Source organism: Pagrus pagrus (assembly GCF_965226575.1).
Source record: "Pagrus pagrus genome assembly, chromosome: 15".
In the NCBI taxonomy this organism is placed as follows: Eukaryota; Metazoa; Chordata; class Actinopteri; order Spariformes; family Sparidae; genus Pagrus; species Pagrus pagrus.
In genome coordinates, this window is record NC_140199.1 from 19539488 (window position 1) to 19559534 (window position 20047).

The following is a 20047-nucleotide window of genomic DNA, read 5'->3' on the forward strand; positions in this document are numbered from 1 at the left end:
GACCTAGTATGTGCTATGCACATTTCCTCCCCAAAATAAGTTCACTGTAAAAAAAAAATAATCCTTTTATGTTGAAATTTTGCAAAATTTCTAAAACTCAAAGATTTACTTCCCTTAGATATTTATTGACACTCCACAACCCTCATGTCATTTGGAAAGTGATCAGTGGCAGAAACATGTAATCTGCAGATTATAGGCTAAACACAGTTCTCATAAAAGTATTTAACATCACTAGTTAACAAATGACCCAGACATTACTATATAAATGATCCCCCCTGTAAAAAACATAAGTAGTTTATACCACCTAAACTTTATAAAAACGCTGAGCGAAATTCAGTTTACATCAAGAGAAATGACACCTAGTGGATTGGGATCATTTTTATTGTTAAAAATTTACAGATCAGCCGTCAGTCGACTCAGGGTTTGAAGCAGACAACAATCGAATTCGAGATGCTTTCTGAACGTTAGAAATGCAGTGATTTACAAACAGTAGGAAGAGTGCAAACAATGGGAGGCGAGCAGGAGGTTCACCTCCTGATCAGCTCCTTAAAACAACACAAACATTTTCTACAAAATAGAAATTTTGTTTTTTTAGGATCAGACGTACTGCTTAAAGTAATGCCAGTCATTCTTAACACAGCGAATCATTTCTCCTATAGCTGGGGTGGGTGGGTGGGGGTCTGAGGATCAGATCAGAGCAGCCATCTGGTGCTGCACAACATTAAACAACATGTGAAACTTGAATGTGTTTAACACACACACCACACCCAGCGAGCTATATTAGCAAGTAAAACCCAAATGCAGATCTGCAAAGCCTGACAGGGAAGCTTTGTGACTCCTGCTCAGTGAAGCAGTAACAGGCCGAGCTGCAGGCCACCGTACATATAATCACTCCTCCCCTTCCCCCCCACCCTTGGAAAACACAAATGTCCAGTCCCTTTCCACCATGACATCATCCAAGTTAATTTAAACATAAATTGCAGTCATGTAAGTCCGTTAAAAAAAAAAAGAAAACAGGACAAAAATTAAAAGAGGGAAGCAGCACTACAGTATTTTTCTTTTAATTCCCTACAGGTCAGTGTGTGCTCGTCTTCCTCTTCATCTATACCCACACATGGCGTTTGCAGTGATCCACAGCCTAAAAGACAGAAACAAGTGGTTAGAAAGGCCTCCCAAGGAAACTTGGTTGTGGTATGCAATACAATATAGCCTTAAAAATAAGTTTGTACCCCCGAAACAAGCCCAGGATTTACACTGTTTGGGAGTCGAAATGTAACTTTTACTACTCACATTGCACCGAGTTGCTGTCTCCATGTTCTTGCACCAGAATGCAGGTCCCCAGCTGCACTGCTCTGTTCCCAGCAGCCTGCGTTCAGCCTCAGGGCAGGCTCCCAATTTCTGAATGAATGAATTGTCCAGTGCAAACATGTGAGAAAAATACAGAATGAAGCCGTAGCATAAGGAATGACTTCAATTTATCAAAAAGGGACTTGAATAAAGATACGTATGGTAGATTAAAGTGTTCACGTTACTCATTTTGTAATTTAGTTGTGAATTAATCTGGTTTACCATGCACACAAAGTCTGGGTCGAGCATCTGGAGCAGCAGCTGGACAAGCACTGGCTCGTACTGTTCAACCAGCTGGTCACACTGTGGACACGAGACACAAGTGTTAATGCGAGGCTGTCACACGAGGACAGGTAAGAGTTACAAAGTGAGAGGATGCAACTCCTCACCTCGGTCTGGAGAGAGTCGGGCAGGAAGCTGCACGCTTTCCTCACAGCCTCCTCGATCTGGGCCTCTGTAGCGTTCTTCTCCAGAAGCTCGTCGACGTAGGTAACGGCCATTTTGCACACCTCGCAGTAGCCACCGACCTTGAAGCGGGCCTGGTCGAGTGCAGCTGGAAAGAGAACAGAAATCACTGTGAATACAATATGTGGCAATACACCTTTGGCGTTACAGAAGCAGATTAAACTGAAGCCTCACACCAGATGGAGCATTTCTGATTTCTAGTAATGTTTGAAGAAACTGCAAATTTTCTCTATTATGACTTTTGAACAACATAGTGTCACGATACTGGAATTTCCAATTTTGATACAACACCTCGAAAAATACTGATATTCAATACCAAAGGGAAGAATTTAAACAAATTTAAGCTTAAGTTATTTCTTAAAAAACTAAAATGAACTTACAGACATATGTACGTTTGGCTTCATTGCACAGTGCCAACACTGTGCAGACAGTCTTGGGGTCAGCCTGCTGCACCAGCAGCTCAATGATTGCCTGGCCGTAGGTCTCAACCAGGTCCTTACACTCTGCAGACAGAGACTTTGGCAGATATGTGCACACCTTCTCCACAGCCTGAATCACTTCGGCCTGAAACAGACAAGAGGATCAGCTTGGCACCAACAGAGCATTGTAGATTTGTACGGCCGTATTGGATACTTCTAGTATAACACACATCCCACCTCCGTTTTCTGATCCTCCAGCATAGTCTCCAACTGCTTCATCACAAACTCACAGATGGCACACGTTGGGGACTCACGGACACGCACCAAGGACTGGAAAACAAAGGCGCGAATGTGATGTGCATGTACAATATTGTATAAATAATATAATATAATATTATATAAATGTTGAGGACTGATTAGAGACAGCAGTTGGGGGCCCACAATGACTCACCTTAGCAGACTTGTCTGTTGCAGACTCCACCTTGGTGGCAGGGAAAAGGCTGAGAGCAGGTACAGACTTGGCAGCAGGTACGGTCTTGGCAGGCTGCAGGTTCAGCATGGGGATGGAATTCTTCATAGCAGTACAGAAGCCAGCAAGGATACAGATCTGCTTGGGTTGCTAAGAACAGAAACAGACAATTATTTCAGGAAACATAGATGAACAAAGCTTACCCACATTGCATGCTGTTAGCATAAACCACGTGTTTCCAATCTGAATACCATTCCACAGCATTACCACCCATGCAATATGCATACATTTCAATTACACAATAAAGATTTTTTTTTAATATACCAGGTCCAAACACAAACACACACCCGCATACTGAAACAAAAGCTCTGCAGCCCTGCGTCTGAGGCATCAGACAAAATCTGATGAACAAACAGCCATATAAAGCACAATAATAAAGATGGTGCTTTTTTTCATGGCAACAGCTACTTTAATGTTAGTAAAGACATCTGACTTGTTTGTACAAACTAAGTCACTAGATCCAAGCATACTTTAAATATGACAGCACTGTATGCTCATCCGATGTCAAGAAACAGGTGAGAATCTTAACGTGCCCTTTGCTGTAGTCATACTACAGGCAATCCAGTGTCTAGTCATTAGCCAAACAAGCAAGTGTGCTCCCTATAAAAAGTGGTCTCACTCATATTCAGATTATCACATACTCTACAGTGCCAGGTGAGTAGCGCTAGGAGTGGACAGCACAAGAAGCAAGAGCTAAGGGTTAAGAGGCTACAGGCTGGACACAGAAAGACCTACCTGTTCCTGGAGAGCGGCACACAACACCCAGAGCAGGAGAAAACAGAGCGAGACAACATGAATGGAGGGGAGTGGAAAGTAACACGGGCGAAAAGACAACAGGAAGTAAGAAAAAATAAATTAAAAAGACAGAAAGCGATTTAAAGATGTGAATAAATTGAAAAGTCAGCAGGCCAGTTGGTGCTGCGAGACTGGATATGGGCTTAGCAACACCGAAGCATACAAATTATCACAGACGCATTAGTTTTGATGGCCAGTTCATTAAGCTCATTCTTGAATATTAGAGTAATATGACCAGTCATGTGAATTAAATATGCAAACACAGGTTTTCCTTCTTTTAAAACATCAGTGAAGCACATGAAGTGAGGGTGAGAACACTCACCATGGACATGAGCTGCTGAACAACAGCGGTACCATACCGGCTGATATACTGCTTGCACTGCAATGAAAAAAAACAAACATATCACATTGTGATTATTTCTACAGATATTGCAGATATATGATTCACGACTAGGGGATATGATTATGTTGGCGTCTGTACAAAACAAAAATGAGGTGGTAAAAAATGAATTTTACCACCTTAAACAAATTGACGCTTCTGCAATTAGGGAAAAAACGTATCAAAAGCCCTCCACTCATGTAGAGTTCTCACCATGTCAGCGATGCCTGGCCCCAGCAGGTCACACTGGTTCTCAAGATTCTCAATGAGACCGTCGATAAATGAGCTGTTGGACTTCGCTTCCGCTTGAGCGTCAGTCAGGAACTTGACGCAGTCGTCGCACACAACATTGTTTTCCTGAAGGAAGAGTCAAGGCCGAATGAAGACGACTATTATCAGTAGCAGGTGGAGAACATATTGCTGTTCATGTGGGTGGAGATGGAAGTTAAACAGTCTACCTGCTCTGGAGTCTCCTCTTTGCGGGCCTCCTGTTTAGGGCTCTCCTGAGGAAAGAGGAGCTGGGGCACATTGATGATGAAGGGAGCCATGGGCTGGGACAGGTCGACCTTAGGGATTTCATTGGACACGAGCTGCTCCTGAGCCTTAGCCAGGGCTGCCTGCTGAGACTGACACAGCCCGATGGCTGCGCACACCACACCAGGATTCTCCTAAAATGGAAAAAACAAAACAAAACATAAATTACTAGTTTTAAAGTCTTGATGACCCACACAGCCAAATTAGTTTAAAAAAAGAAATTCAACTTGAACAAGAGATCTAAAGAAACTTCACATTTTTGTTTTATAGGATCTTAAAAGAACCGTGTCTTTTGTTCCCAAAGTTGACGTAGCAGGTGAGAGTTGAATCAAAGACAACCACACTAAATGGTCACAGTCATGAGGTTCGGTATTACACAACGACTACTCTGTTCCTATCAGACTCAGACTCACTTCCCCATCAATAGCCCTTATTCAGCTTGCTGCACTTTGCTCACAGCCACTTGTTTTCCTTTTTTTGACCCAGAGGAGGGGACGGACCAGTTACTATAGAGTCTGAATGAAGCTGAATGATAAACTGAGAGACAAACCACGTTCCATAGATTTATTAACATCTTTGACTTAAGTTGTTTATAGCTTAATTGAAAGCATTCAATACAATTCTACATGTGATGGTAATGGTACTGTTAGTTAAACAGCTTTCTTCTGGGTGTGCCAAAACTGTTATTTTGGTTAATTGTTACAGCCTGGACCTTCCATCACAAGTTTATAATTTATATTTAAACTGAAACTGGGTTATGACTTGGACAAACGGTTCAAAGGTGCTCACCAATTCTCCTTTAATGATACCAATGAGGATGGGGTAGTAGCTGTCCACCATCTCTTTGCACTCTGCACTCAAACCTTTATCAGGGATGAGCTCGCAGGCCTTCTCCAAGTACCCAAGAACCTCAGTCTGCAATCACAGAAACAACAACATATCAGACTTCCAAAGTTTAATAGCAGACAATACATTTTGCTTATCAGAGGTTATCTCAAAACACAGGAATTTTTATTTCACTTACCTCAGTGGCATTGTCCTTCAGTACCTGGTCCACCACCATCAACACCTCTTTACACAAGTCACATGGCACCGCTTTCTGAAACCACACACATTTACCACGTTTCAAAATGAACAGAATATCTAGAACAACAACGAGGAGCATGTGTTGAGGAAACATTTCATTACCACATTCAGAACAACCAAACGGATATTAATGGCACTTTGGGAGGAGAAAAAAAACGCAGTGTGTCTCACCATCTGGGGCTTGTTCCACACGTTCTGCTGGCAGTGAGTCACAGCTCCACACCGAGACGCCGTCTTTACATTCTGACACCAGTAGGGGGGGCCACGAGCACACTGCTCAGTGCCGAGCAGGGGGGTCGCTACGGCTGCAAAGGAGACAAATAACCAAATTTGACGTTTAGAGAGCTTTAATGCAGAGATCAGAAAGCAGACATATGACAAAACCACATCATTCCTGGGTATGTTACAACTGTTCAAAGAGTAAAGTAAGAAAAAGGAGAAGCTGTCTTTCATTCTCAAGCTTAAATATTCAGTTTTTTTCCTTTAAATAGACACTGTACGCATTGATCTGAGGTATCAAGAACAGACATTATGACAGGTCATCTAGATTAAAGATGAGATATACGCACAGAGCAAGTCACATTTTCTCAGAATGACGTTCCAGAAAGTCTAGTTGAACCGAGAGAGTGGATTTACCACAACCAATGCCAACCTCCCTATCTGAAGACCAGAGGGGAATTTTAGGCTGACACACTTCCTTAAAACATGGAAATTTACTTTCAATTTTGACCTGTGACCTGTCATTTAGTTAAAGACGGAGTCAGTCATCTGCAATGTCAGTTTGGTATATCCTGCAGTCTCCTTAAACCAACTACAGCTGCAATAATTAGTAAATTAATCAATTAGTCGATGTAAGGATTTGCTGCTCTTGTTTGCAATTTATGATGTTTTGTAGAGTCTTTGGATTTTGGACTGCTGGCTGGACATAAGAAGCACTTGAAAATTGGATTAATGGATAAAATAATCAGATTAATTGATGATGACAAATATTTTTTAGTTGCCGACCTAAAAACCAACCAAATGCAACCGAGTCCTGTCATTGAGGGGGCCAAGAAAAATTGGTGGGCCCTCTCTGTAAAGCTGGAACTGGTTTAAACACTGAGCATTGTGGGTAAATACGCTTAACTATTAACTACTATGAAGGAAAAACACTCTAAATCCTATTAGTGCAAATTGCCAAGTTGCATGAGCATGTGCGTCTATATCTGGCATGATATACCACCCAAATGCAGACCGCCTATACCAGTCTGAAAGCACCAGACCATAATAAGGAGAGACCCCCAGGGGAATTTATGATTTTATTATCTTTAAGGCAAAAGCATATAAAAAGAGAGGGCGTTTACAGTTCTCCTTTTTACTGTAGTAGAAAAAATGATGTGGGAAAGAACCTGATATTTCACAGCACCATTTCCTGCTTTCACACGTTTTTTTTTCTTTCGCAGTTGATCTCCACAATGCTGTTAAGATGAACATGGTCTTCAAGAGGAAATAAAAGCAAGGTAAACACAGCAGTGTACTCTGAATATAAACTTATCAGTATGCAAGAGCTGCCCATGTCCTGCGAGTAGTCTCTGGTGATAAAGTACCAACAGACTTCACTATCACCCAGTTACACCGCTGTGACACCCCTCCTGCTCATCATTCATACCAATAGAGTTACAGTGCAGACAGGCAGGCAGGGTACTCCCACCCCCCTCCACTTGAAATCACATGAGCAGTCTGACAAAATAACAAGCTGTTCCCAAGTAAACAGACTGTACTAATGAGGGGGACATCTCGGCACAAGACTTAAACACTGCAGTAAACTGTTTAAAGCTAACAAGGCAATACACAGCAGCAGGACATATGTTGTAAATATCTAGTGGCTTCATAGCAGAAAAAAGCAAGTCTCCTGCTAGACAAAGAAGTTTGGGCTTTTTTTTGAGAAGTCAGCAAAAAAGCTGCAACACATACAAGCCTATACTTGACTCACTTTCTGTGAACGTGATTTCTGTGACTCATTATAGGGTCAGTGAATCAACATCACATGTCACAGCGAAGCTCAAAAGGCTTCAAATAGGACTCAGATTACATTGTTCAACAGCAGCAAGTGACCTGTGAGATGGTTTCAGTGCAGCAGGCCACACATCAGTGCAACACAACCACCATAGATCAGCAGAAAGGAGGTATACATAACACGTGTTGAACATGTTGAACCATTTGGGAATGACTGCAGCAAACACGAGGAAGAATGTCCAAAGATGATATTGTATAAAATCATTTTTAGCCAGAAGTCAGACTGAAGATAAGGACTAAATACACAAAGCACAAATACCATGATTTGAAGAAACCAATAGTCAATAGTCTGAAAGAAACCACAGCTTGTGTTCTGATAAGGTGTAAAAAAGGACATTCAGTTCACACATATTTCAAATGCCACAGGGCCGAGCTAACACTATGTAACTCCATAAATACATAACCTAGTTGTCTGTGTGTTCTGCTGGCTTCGCTGCAGCAATGACTTGTGTTGACTTCATTGACCCAGTTTGGTCTGAACATAAAGATAAGCTAACTGGGCTATCAAAGGCAGAAGTGCACATGACGACAGATACAGGTACCATTACAGAACAGTAAGGAGGAACAGAAACCGAGAAGTAACGCTGCTGACATTTTACTGAAAAGCTGAAATGAGAGTTAATGGTTGAAAGGTTCTCATTTGGACTTCCTTATAAAACCAAACCAAGGGTCAACAAAGCACCGTGTACAGTAGCTGGTCAAAACAGGTTGGGCGTATCTGAAAAAAACCTGTTTTAAAGTGAAACCATTCAGCTACGCCGACATAAAACACCATGAGAATGAAACGAAGGTGTTGGTTAGCTAGCTGCTCGGTTAACTTTTGTTATGTACAAGGACAAATACTGACGTAATGCTAATTCAACAGTCTAACTGTACGATAACGTTGTTGTGGAATTTAGCTAGTGAGCCAGCTAGCCTTAGCTGAAATGCTAATGTTAGCCGAGCCGTTACTAACTGAGGTGCGGGCCAACAATAACGCATTCAAACCTCAAAGGCAAACGGCCAAAATTCATTCGTGCACCGTGAGCACATTTGCAGAAAAGTAATCTACAAAACAGACATCATGTCTCTGTGCCCTTGAGAATAATATCTAATATACGGCAGCGTTAGCTATTAAAGTTGAAGTTAGCCGATGTGTTAATGTTTACTAAAAGCTAACGCTACTTCAGAAGCTTCCGCGTTTCCATGTTGAAACGCACTCAGTTACACAACCAAACAGCCTCAACCGACAACTGCCTCAATCGTTTCACCGACAATCTGCACAAACTACAAAACACAACTCGCTCATTCCGTGAGTGTTTGTATATTACCTGATGTTATGAACAGTAGAGTAAGGAGCAGCATGACTCCGCTGTTTCCGGCTCGTCTGTGTGTTTGTTCCTCTGCTGGGTGAAGCTGACTGAAGACTGGTGAGCACTGCAATGCAGGAGGGGAGGCTTGTTGATGCCTTTATGATGTCTCACTGTCAGCTGACTGCCCACTGAGACATGTGACTGCCCCGGCGTGTGATCGGCAGTCTTTTGAAAGACATTTTAATTCAAACACACATACATCTAATTACCAGTCTTGTGAAAGTAAGTTTTTGTATTACTTGTGCAGTGGTTTGTGATTTTTGAAGGATACATGTGGGTTATGCTACACTAAACATCATGGTTTTGCACAGCAGTAGTTTCAGTGCTGTATGTTAAGCTTAATATGTCTCATATCATTTACTTCTCTGTATTTAAATAGAAAATCATTTGAAAGACAAAACTGAATGCTGATTACTTCCCACTGAATTAAACTGTTGGTTTAAATGGTCCCTAATCCATAAATTAATGGTGTGATTGCTCTATGTTTGGATTAAGCACAGCCAAGCAAAGGTGGATTAACACACCATACTGTAAATGCCATTCCAGCCCACTAAAAGAGATCAGCAAGTCTGTGAAAGTTCCTGGAAAACAGCAATAACCTTAATCTCTTTATATCACTGCACAGGGTTTTTTATTTTAATCCATTCAGGACAACTCACCCAAGTTTAAAGCAAAGAGGCAGCGTCACGGCAAATTGATCACATGCGTCCCTCTTGTTAACCTGTTCTCCTGATAGCAGAGTACGGGGGGAGGTGGTGTTTTTATCAGTGTAGTCTGCCTGACTCATTGATCCTTTGTGTGACTTGACTTTGTGCAAGTTAGGATTTATGGCCCTAACATATCTGACAAATACATGGATGTTTGGTGCAACCAGGAAGTGGAGCAGATAATGTGACTTAGGAAATCAACCTGCTACAGTTATGTAATCCCAGTTGAGGTAAAGCTTTGTTTTTATCACCTTTCACGAATCAACTGCTGCTTAGTGTTTTCTCAGAGGACAATGATTGAGACTGGATGGCTGCTCAACTACTTCAAAACATCCAGACTGCATAAACCCAATCTAGGTCAGGAATGAAAATAACAGCTGAAATTGGTATCATAATAATAAATATCGTGTGGAGCACAAAGTCCAAAATGTTTCACCAGGAAGTTAAGAAAAACTCGCAACTCAGGTAGAAAAAAGTAGTTTATTTATGACATAACATCCAAATGTAGGCCGACAACTATAGAAAAGGTGAAAGAGGAAGCCCCACACTGTACATCTTCTGGTTATCAGCGGTTGAAACCTGTAAAACAAAAGGGAACAGCCGTTAAATAGAGTTAGGTTACAGTACAGTCAGCAAAGCATGATCCATAAACAGAAAGTGAAGGACACTGACTGCATGAACACATCTAATCAAGTCCTTATATGGCTGCGTTGAGCATATTTTAGAGCCTGTCTCAGTTTTGGGGATATTAACATTATTATAATTTTCAAAATTATCATGAAACACCTAACATGATCATTTTTTTGGTAACAATCCACTACGGCTGTTTCTTAAACAACTGTGACGAAGATATATATGAGCTTGAAATTTCACTGCTCAGAAATAAACAGTGCTTTCTGGTGGACAACCTGTGTAATAGCGACATAGTAAATACATTAAAAAACAGAACTATCTGCCATGCAAACGTCTGTCTGGCTCTGTTAAACTTGCCACATGATCAGACACATTTGCATTGACCCAAAAATAATATCTTTACGGTCGGTGGGTGCCGTTAGGATGTAACGTTTTTGAATTGTCAGCTTTTGCACTTCCATTTCTGGGGCTTCTCTTATCAGTACACCTTTAACAAGTCCACCTCTGTGACCTTGTGCTGGAATGTGCCTCTGTCCTGACTTGTGTTGTTTGCTCTCTCGGCCTCTCCACCACGACACATGTTCATTTTGCAGCAAAAGAGTTACTGCAAAAACATGTTCTTAATCATTTGTTAAACTCGACTGACTTTCACATAAAAGAAGACCACAGTATGAGGCAGTATTTTCAAATCATTAAAACAATACATGTATCCAGTGGTTGCCCACCTAAGTCAAATTAATAACAATGTTGTTGCACATGTGTGTGGTAGTCTTTGTACAGCTGTACCATCCTCACATTTTAAAACCTGAGAAATGCTTTTTTTTTTTTTTGCTCCCAACTCCTAGTAGTATTATCACTTTAACAGCTTGATAAATATCACTATTTGAAATCAATTTTCATATTTAGTTGATACATTTCTTTGACTGTCTATAAATACCTTCTTATTTTAGGGAAAGCCCTCCCTGCTGCCTAAAATCATCCATAATGGATCCATAAAGCTATGCAGGATTTAAGGCCCTTGCTGTGCATTGGCTCAGACTGACCCAGGTTGTACTGAAACAACTAGATCATTTATTGGTTAATCCACTGACAGAATGCATTAACTCAGATTAACTGTTTCTGTTTGATAGATCAATTTACGTAAATAACACATTTGATGAAGCAGCTTCACAAATGACATGAGCTGTTGTATCTTCTTGGTTTTACATCACAGATGGATTGAACACTAATCACTTTGAATGCGTTTGTCATTCTACTAAAGAAATGATTGATTAGGCAGAATAATAAGTGATTTAAAAACAAACATGGAACAGCTACATGTACAGACACAGGAATCCAAACTTCCTGACTGGCAGATGAGGATGAAAACACTTCACAAGCACTGACGCGCTTCACTTTAATCCACCCCTTCCTTACATTCAGTCACTCCTGGGGGCCACAGCAGTTACTGCTGGACACCTGGTCGTCCTTCTTCAGCACAGTGGGCCTCACCACGTCCACATCTCGGTGCAGGTGATTCAGTAAGCCTGTGAGGATGTTTGGGGCTGCGTAGAAATCGACCAGAAAGTAAGACCCTCGGTTGTGATTCTGGTTGTGTTTTGTCATGGTGTAGGGCAGCTGTCTCTGTCCCAGGTTCTCCAGGTCCCTCACCACCGCGCCCCGCTCCATCAAAGACTCCACCGTCCGCCGGAGAGCAGCAGCTGTCTCCGGCCGCTGCATCGTCTTCAGGATCAGCGCCAGCTCGTAGCGAGGCATGGCTGCGGCGAACAAGTCCTCGATACACGCTTTAAATCCTACTACTGCGTTAGTGTCATTGCCAGACTGCTCAGAAGACGACCATGTTATGACACGAGGGACACGGAAGGTCTTTGGTGATGACGTATAATGCATGCGCCTATATTGACTACGACATATGGCTATTTAAACATTAAAAATGAGAAGAACGGTATGTAAAAGGTGGTTCTAAACCAATAATGACGTCTAATTTAATCAGTAAAATACATACAATATTGACTTGATCAGCTAATATATTACATTTTTTCGGAAACGAGTAAAATTCCGAGAAGAAAAAATAGCGAATGCTGCGGTGACACCAGACCAAAATATTTTCTAAATTCGGAAATCTAAATGTAATTTATTTATAGACAATAGTGAGTGTAATTACGTGCTGTTTAAGAATTTATTTAGAAATTACTGCACGTCCAGATGAGTTGAAAGGTATGTTGACGTCATCACTATGCGCCCGCGCACATGCCCACAAGTGACGGTTCCGCTCGCTCCCTTTCCTTCTAGAAGGAGCGTGGTGAAGATGGCGGCGCAAAACTCGACACCGAGTGATCTTTACAAATGCGTATATTCGTTTCTGCTGGAGAACAAGTTCACCAAGGCGGCTCAGCAGTTCCTGAAGCAGACAAAAGTGGTAAGCGGCTCTCCTCTGTGTGGTTGACAACGCCAGCGTCGCGCTGTCCGTGTCGTGAAGTTGTGAAGACTTGACTGGACGTTAGCTAGCTGCAGGGACTGTACAGTCACCGGTGCTAGCACGTGTGTAATTTCAGGAGCCCGAGCACAAGTTGTTCTACAGTTGCAGGCTGCTGTTTGTCCTGACTTCTTTTGACGTCCTGATTTATTAAACTGTGCACATTGAATCATATCAGTGGTTTGCTTGAATATAATTGCAACTGATTGTTAAATTCAGTCATATTTTAAGTTATTAGTGTTGGACGTGTTTGACTAGTCAGTTTTTCACGTGTCTCTAACGTTACAGACTCCACGAGATCCAAATGAAGAAAGTCTTCAAAACATCTTCAACTTCTGGGTGAAGTGAGTAGCTTTTATTCTCTTTCATCATTTTACTAAAATCAGTAATCTCAAGTAATCTTTTCCTGATCAAATGCTGTCACAATTATTATGTAGGCATTTTGTCAAAACCTCTCAATGCCATAATCTACTCTAAAGCAGAAGTTCATATTTTGTAAAACCATTGGGCACAAGCCTCTTCAGATGCACCAGTGCTTGGACTGGAGAAATGATCAGCTACTTGTTTCACAAACCCTTGAGTTTCTGATTAACTCCGTGGGTTCGGCTTGCAGTTTTGAAACACATAATATCCCTATATCGATTAAAAAGTATTTATATAGTTAACATCTGGCTCGCTAGCCATTTGGCTAACATTAGTACACTTGCAGTAATGCCAATCAGTTGGCATTTTTCCTGTAAAATCAGATGAATTCATAGAATAGCAACTGCTGCAGTCCAAGTAACCTCAGTTCCAAAATATATCTAGTTGATATCAATACAAACTGTCCCTTCTGTTCAGGAGGAGAAAACTGGGCATATTTAATAAGATCCAAGCAGGTTTATTCTATGAATGGCAAGTGAATCCTACCTTAGCTTAGATTCTCCCATTTTAACATCTTAGTGGTTCTCCCTAGGTCTCCTGAAGCTAGGAAACGAAAAGTGCCTGAAGCAACAAATGGTCCATCGGCCAAGAAAGCAAAGACCAGTGCTGAGAGCTCCAGCAGCGAAGAGTCAAGTAGCGAGGATGAGGAAGCTGCTGCAAAACCAACTAAGGCAGCCCCTGCAGGTAGCGTCAATATGTTTGACTCAGAACTGATACATCCAGTTGTTTTCTGTCAGTAATGTCTCACCCTGAAATCTTCCAAACATGATCGGATTGCATTCTTTCTATGTTTGTGTTTAGCAGCCAAGGTAGTGCCTGCTAAAGCAGCAGCTGCTGCTGCTGCTAAAGCTGCATCCAGCAGCAGTGAAGACTCCAGTGACTCAGAGGAAGAGAAGGCACCTGCAAAGGCCCCTGCAAAGGTAGGAGTAAACATCCAAATCTAAGATTCATCTGAGATCTAGTTATTGGTGTAAGGCTATGTTTGTGATGTTCATGCTATTATTAAAGGGACATTTCTGCTTCTAGGCTCCTGTGAAGTCACCTGCTGCTCCTGCTGCAAGGAAGAAGGACAGCAGCTCAAGCAGTGAAGAATCTGACTCTGAGGATGAGGCGCCTGCCAAAGCCCCTGCACAAAGTGAGTTTACAGACTGAAGCCGTTAATACCTTATAATGTAACTGTATTTAACTATGAACCAAAATCAAGGTGATGAGGAAAACGTGTTTTTAACAAATTAACCTGACTTACTTCTGAATAATAGAACCCAAGGCAGCTGTAACACCCAAAGCAGCTGTTCCTGCTAAAGCTGCAGCTCAGAAGAAGCAGGAGAGCAGCAGTGAAGATAGTTCCTCAGATTCTGAAGATGAAAAACCAGCCAAGGTGTGCTAAATAATCTGACCATATTTTTAAATAATTGATATTATGACATGTCAATCAAGTGTAAGTTAATGTAAACAGCTGAGTAACTGCTTCCTTCACATGTCCTGATAGGCTCCAGTCAAACCCGCCCCAGTAAAGCCTGCAGCTGCTCCTGCGGCTGAATCAAGCAGTGAAGACTCTTCATCAGAAGACGAGGCTCCACCCAGCAAAAAACCCAAACCAGGTGTGTTTTTTATACTATATAACCAATATAATATTTTTTATTTATATTATCTGCTATATGGCTTCTACACAATAACAGCCCCACAGTGTCTGGTTACAAAACAAGTGTGACACTGGGATTAGCAATGAACGTCAGGGGAGGTTTAATACGCCACAATCAATTTAATGTTTAATCAGACCAAAAGCTGAGACAAGAATTAGTTTCTAACTGTATGTTCAGTGGTTGTCTGGCGTTAATTGGTCGTGTCTGTTTTACAAACCAACCACAAGAAAAAACCTAAACAGTTAGCTGCAGAGCTGGTACAGTGGGTTGTGAGCTGCAGGTTTCACAGTCAAATACACCAACATTTTAGCCTGTCTCAACTGCAGTATCTCTGAGCTAGTAAGGCGGACCAGTAGCAGAGCAGTCTGGCGGCAGCGCACCTTACAGACTCCTGGCCTGTCCCTTCTGTCCAGCCAGTAATTACTCTGGCAGTTGAGGATCAGTTTCTCTGAGAGGAGCAGCAGCAGACCGAGAAGGAGGCAGAGGAGGTAGATGTGTTTACCATGGAAACAGCAGCTCATAAACCGCTATATACGAACTGCAACCATAACCACGCTACACTCTGAGTTAACAGTTTGAGTCAAGATCTTTGAGTCAAGAGTAGATAGAACAACCAACGAAGGCATATAATCAGAGGCGGAGTAGGGCTGGTCTTTCTCTTCAAGAAAAGCAGTGGGCTCCTTCATACACAATTTTATTAGCGCCATCTTGGAGGACATGATTATGATGTTTACAGATTGTAGTCCCTCCCAACACTCTTGCTCATTCCTCACCTTTTACATCCTTCCACTCCATCACCCTGACTGTCCACTACATGTGTCCTATCTGAAGACAAGACGATGTCAGGAACTGAGCACCTGTTCCTAGGTGCTCAAAATGTGATATTATTGTACTGAGAGCCTGTGTAGCATGTCAGATGCTAATCATTTTCCATTTTCTGGGTAGGAGCGTACAGTGCAGTCCCACCTCCTGCTTCAGTCCAGAAGGCTCCAGCTGCACCAGCAGCCAGCAAGGCCAAGGAAAGTGACTCCTCAGACAGCAGTGATGATAGCAGTGATGAGGAAAAAGACAAGAAAGCAGCTGGTAGGTGGCAGTCTTTCTAAACTTGAAGGGTCAGTGATTTTAATGGCATGTCTAACAGCATTGTAACCCTGCAGCAAAACCTGCACCAGTAAAGACCACTGCTGCCAAACCTGCTGCACCCAAACCGGCTGCAAAGAAGCAGGAGTCCAGTTCTGATAGCTCAGGTAACGATCAGAATCCCAGTCAGTCATTTTCTACTTGGTTTGCTACAACAGCTGCGAACATCAGACAAATATTTTCCTTCATGTGCGCATCTTTCCAGATTCAAGCTCAGATGAAGAGGAGGCAAAGAAGCCTGCCGCTAAAGTCACCCCAGCTAAAGCAGCCCCAGTTAAACCCGCCCCAGCCAAGGCTACACCTGCTAAAGAGGAAGACTCGGACTCATCAAGTTCAGAGGAAGAAGAGGAGGTGAAAAAACCTGCTGCTAAGGTGACTCCTGCTAAGGTGACTCCTGCTAAGGTGACTCCTGCTAAACCTGTTGCAGCTAAAGCCACACCTGCTAAAGAAGACTCCTCAGAAGAGGATTCCAGTTCAGATGAGGAGGAGACTGTGAAGAAGCCTGCAGCTAAACCTGCAGCTAAACCCGCAGCTAAACCTGCACCTGCCAAGACTACCCCAGCTAAAAAAGACGAGTCGTCAAGCTCAGGTAAGAGATACCAGATTTTGCATGTGTAAGCTCAGCACACATACACTGTTAGACTACTTAATGTTACCTGTGATATACATTCATGTGCCTACCTGCAACATTTCCTAAGAAGATATTGTTTTTTGTCCATCACAGATAGCAGTTCTGAAGATGAGGCTCCAGCAAAATCTGCCACCAAAACTGCAGCCACACCGACACCTTCTAAACCCCCAGCCAAGAAAGCAGAGAGCAGCTCCTCAGAGGACTCCTCTGAGGAGGAAGAGCCAGTGAAAGCCAAGCCAGCAGCTAAACCGGCTACCCCTGCTTCCAAGCCTGCTACCCCAGCTGCAAAGGCTCCTGCAGCAGCAGAGAGCAGCTCAGACTCTGACTCTTCCTCTGAAGAGGAAGAACCAGCTAAGGCTAAACCAAAAGCGGCTAAGCCAGCTTCAAAGCCTGCTACCCCTGTTGCAAAGCCTGCTGCTGCAGCAGAGAGCAGCTCAGACTCTGACTCTTCCTCTGAAGAGGAAGAACCAGCTAAGCCTAAACCAACAGCGGCTAAACCAGCGACGCCAGCCTCAAAGCCCGCCACTCCTGCAGCAAAGCCTGCTGCTGCAGCAGAGAGCAGTTCTGACTCTGACTCCTCCTCAGATGAGGAAGAATCAGTGAAGGCCAAGCCAGCAGCTGCACCTAAACCAGCTACCCCAGCTGCAAAGCCTGCTGCTGCAAAGCCTGCTGCTGCAAAGCCTGCTGCAAAGCCTGCTGCTGCAGCGGAGAGCAGTTCTGACTCTGATTCCTCTGAAGATGAGGAAGAAGCAGCTAAGCCTAAACCAACAGCTAAACCAGCTACGCCAGCCTCAAAGCCAGCCACTCCTGCTGGAAAGCCTGCTGCTGCAGCTGAGAGCAGCTCTGACGACAGCTCAGACTCTGAGGATGAGGCAGCAAAACCTGCAGTTAAGAAACAAGCTCCAGCAGCAGCGGCTAAGAAACCTGCTCCTGCTGCCACCAAGGCCGCTGCAGAATCAAGTGACGACAGCTCCAGTGAAGAAGAGGAGGAGGAACCCAAGAAGGCGGCGCCAGCACCCAAGCCAGCAGCCACAAAGGCAGCTGCAGCTCCAACAAAGAAGGCTGAGGAAAGCAGCTCAGACTCCTCCGACAGCTCTGATTCAGAGACTGAGACCAAGTCCACCCCTGCTAAGCCTGCAGTCACCAACGGCAAGGCAGCAACACCTAAGGCCACCACCCCAGCAGCCAAGGCCCCTGCAAAGCCAGCAGAGTCCTCATCCAGTGACAGCAGCTCTGAGGAGGAAGAAGAGGCCAGTAAAAGTACTGTAAAACCTGCGACGCCTGCTGCATCAGCCAAGACGACCCCAGCAGCCAAAGCTAAAGAGAGCAGCAGCTCCTCAGACAGTTCATCAGATGAGGAGGATGCACCACCTAAAGCAGCCACAGCACCCAACACCCCCTTAACAAATGGTAAGTCTCAAACGGATAATGAACATGATTTAGCAAATTAACCGGAAGGTTAAATGTATGAGTGGGTACGAGGCGCACAGGACCTCTGAAACAGCCATTAAAGGTTGTACCTTTTTTTTTTTTCCCCCTCCCCTGTCCCATTCATGCAGGTAATAATGGAAAGAGAAAAAAAGATGAGGAATCCTTAGAAAGTGAAGATGAGGAGACAGAAGTAACGACACCGAAAAATAAGAAGGCAACAACCACTCCACAGACATTTCCTAAAGCCAACAAGAAGGTAAGACCTGCTAGAGACTGGAACTTGGTCCCAAGCTGGAGTTGACAGTGCGGGGTTTTCTTAAAAAAACAGTCAGAACACATACTGATGGCTGCTGGGTAAAAGAGGATTGTTTTCCTGAATAGTAGAGAGAAATAATAATGATAATAACCTTTTTATCTTTCAGTCTTCCAACATCCCGTTCCGTAGAATAAGAGAGGAAGAAGTAGCTGTGGATCCCCGTCTTGCAGATAACTCTTTCGACGCAAAGGTGAGTTTGGTCTGCAAGCATCCTTACAGTTGCATTGCACATTCAGATTGCTGAGGGTGACCCAATAATTGACATTTATTTGTCTTGTCTGCTATTTCAGTATGGAGCCACAGGGGACTGGGGCGAGAAAGCTAACGATGCGCTCAGGTTCACAAAAGGCAAGTCATTCCGCCATGAAAAGACGAAGAAGAAGAGGGGAAGCTATCGCGGTGGAGCTATCTCCACCTCAGTCAACTCTATTAAGTTTGACAGTGATTGAGGACCTTCTAACACCCACGTGAACTGTCATTTACCTGTTTGATCAGGACTATCAGCTTTCTCCCCCTGTAAACAGTCACACTATCACCACCACCCAGCAGCAGCAGCACACTGACAGAGGAATGTGATCCGTAGAGCTGAGCTGGCACTTACATTTAGTTAGCTGCCCTGAGACCATTCGTTTGATCTCTGATCTGAAGCCTCAGTCAGTGGAGCTGTGGCAGCAGGATAGATTTTCTCCTAGCTGTGACTTCAGACTGCTAAAGATTGACATCCATTATTACCACTTATAGCCACTAGGTGGCTGCAGGCCACCTGCGAATGGTACAAAGCCAGTGTGTACGTGTTGGGCCCCTTTTTCTGCTCATTTTGACCTTAACCCGTTCTTTATTCTGATGACAAATGTCTTGTCATTTCTTTGAAACGCATTTTTTCATTTCTCTCTGTGAATTATAGCCATCCCTCCCAACAGGTTCTTGATTATGTGTTAACAAAAGACTGATTTTTAATGGATCACATTGGGTTCTTTAAGTTTGTTTGGTTGTTTGTCAATTTTTATTTGGCCACATTTGAATGTGGAGAGGGTGTGTGCTGGGGTTTTTTGTCTTTACATTACATGAACATTTGGAGAGTAGAACTGAGTTTTATACTGAGTATTTATTAAGTTTTATTCCATTTCAGCCGTTGGGACCTTTTTTGAAGCCATCTCAAGATATGTCTTTTTGCGTTAAACCATTTTTCCCTCTGTTTGGATGCCCCTGTCATACCCTCTAATCCATTAATCATTGGTATGAAATGTACTGTTCACCAACAGGATTGAGAGCAATGTTTCTTTCAATTAGTTGAATTTACTGTATGACCTTTTGTGTACCTGTTATTTTTATTGTCGGTTCTTGTAGCGGTAATTAAAAACCTAATAGATCAAATGTTGGTGTGACTGGAACAATGATTTGAGGCTTTTTCATATCCCCCCACCACCCCGGCAACAGCTGTGGTCGGCAGCGTTATGTTCTCAGGTTGTCAGTTAAACAGTTATGAGGCGATGATATTTCATATCCCAAAGGCCAAGGGTCAGCTTCACTGTGACATAATGTTCTACAAAAACATTTGGCTACTGATCAGCACCTTCACCCAGGAACAGAAGGGGAGATTGTGACCATATTTCACATTTGGTCTAATATACTGTATTGATGAAAGTGATCTCGGTTGCCCTCCTTGAAACTGTGGTGATTGTATAG

The 20047-nt window shown here is 43.0% G+C and overlaps 3 protein-coding genes across 4 annotated transcripts; 1 reads left to right on the forward strand and 2 right to left on the reverse strand.

Moving 5' to 3' along the window:
* Positions 1-363: 363 nt before the first annotated feature.
* On the reverse strand, positions 364-9064 carry psap (prosaposin). The gene is made up of 14 exons (XM_084376587.1): positions 8920-9064; positions 5726-5859; positions 5493-5567; positions 5258-5383; positions 4393-4602; positions 4148-4291; positions 3878-3934; positions 2683-2850; positions 2469-2561; positions 2193-2376; positions 1737-1900; positions 1570-1650; positions 1291-1398; positions 364-1138 (listed from the first exon to the last, which is right to left on the reverse strand). The coding sequence occupies exons 1-14, from the start codon at positions 8951-8953 to the stop codon at positions 1103-1105; spliced, it is 1614 nt and encodes a 537-aa protein (XP_084232713.1). The 5' UTR covers positions 8954-9064; the 3' UTR covers positions 364-1102.
* A 1065-nt stretch (positions 9065-10129) lies between these two features.
* Positions 10130-12186, reverse strand: mrps6 (mitochondrial ribosomal protein S6). The gene is made up of 2 exons (XM_084375270.1): positions 11718-12186; positions 10130-10247 (listed from the first exon to the last, which is right to left on the reverse strand). Exon 1 carries the CDS (start codon positions 12054-12056, stop codon positions 11724-11726), a length of 333 nt encoding a protein of 110 aa, XP_084231396.1. The 5' UTR covers positions 12057-12186; the 3' UTR covers positions 10130-10247; positions 11718-11723.
* Positions 12187-12547: 361 nt separating this feature from the next.
* On the forward strand, positions 12548-19735 carry nolc1 (nucleolar and coiled-body phosphoprotein 1). Of its 2 annotated transcripts, none has more exons than XM_084375519.1 (14): positions 12548-12720; positions 13066-13121; positions 13733-13884; positions 14002-14120; positions 14227-14335; positions 14460-14578; positions 14690-14801; positions 15789-15926; positions 16001-16090; positions 16189-16572; positions 16708-18024; positions 18174-18301; positions 18468-18551; positions 18652-19735. In XM_084375519.1, exons 1-14 carry the CDS (start codon positions 12610-12612, stop codon positions 18808-18810), a joined length of 3078 nt encoding a protein of 1025 aa, XP_084231645.1. In that variant the 5' UTR covers positions 12548-12609; the 3' UTR covers positions 18811-19735. The 2 variants fall into 2 exon arrangements, with proteins under 2 accessions (XP_084231645.1, XP_084231646.1); XM_084375520.1 differs by having other exon boundaries at positions 14005-14120.
* The last annotated feature ends 312 nt before the right edge of the window (positions 19736-20047 follow it).

What these genes read in the sequence shown, in the direction of transcription:
- nolc1 (XM_084375519.1), top strand. Translation starts at nt 12,610, where the DNA reads ATGGCGGCGCAAAACTCGACACCGAGTGATCTTTACAAATGCGTATAT. An exon ending in GTCCAGTTCTGATAGCTCAG is followed by an intron (nt 16,091 to 16,188) that starts GTAACGATCAGA and finishes GCATCTTTCCAG; the next exon opens with ATTCAAGCTCAGATGAAGAG. An exon ending in AGACGAGTCGTCAAGCTCAG is followed by an intron (nt 16,573 to 16,707) that starts GTAAGAGATACC and finishes TGTCCATCACAG; the next exon opens with ATAGCAGTTCTGAAGATGAG.
- mrps6 (XM_084375270.1), bottom strand. Translation starts at nt 12,056, where the DNA reads ATGCCTCGCTACGAGCTGGCGCTGATCCTGAAGACGATGCAGCGGCCG.
- psap (XM_084376587.1), bottom strand. Translation starts at nt 8,953, where the DNA reads ATGCTGCTCCTTACTCTACTGTTCATAACATCAG. An exon ending in TTCAGCAGCTCATGTCCATG is followed by an intron (nt 2,851 to 3,877) that starts GTGAGTGTTCTC and finishes TTCTGTTCTTAG; the next exon opens with CAACCCAAGCAGATCTGTAT. An exon ending in AGACAGCAACTCGGTGCAAT is followed by an intron (nt 1,139 to 1,290) that starts GTGAGTAGTAAA and finishes TCTGTCTTTTAG; the next exon opens with GCTGTGGATCACTGCAAACG.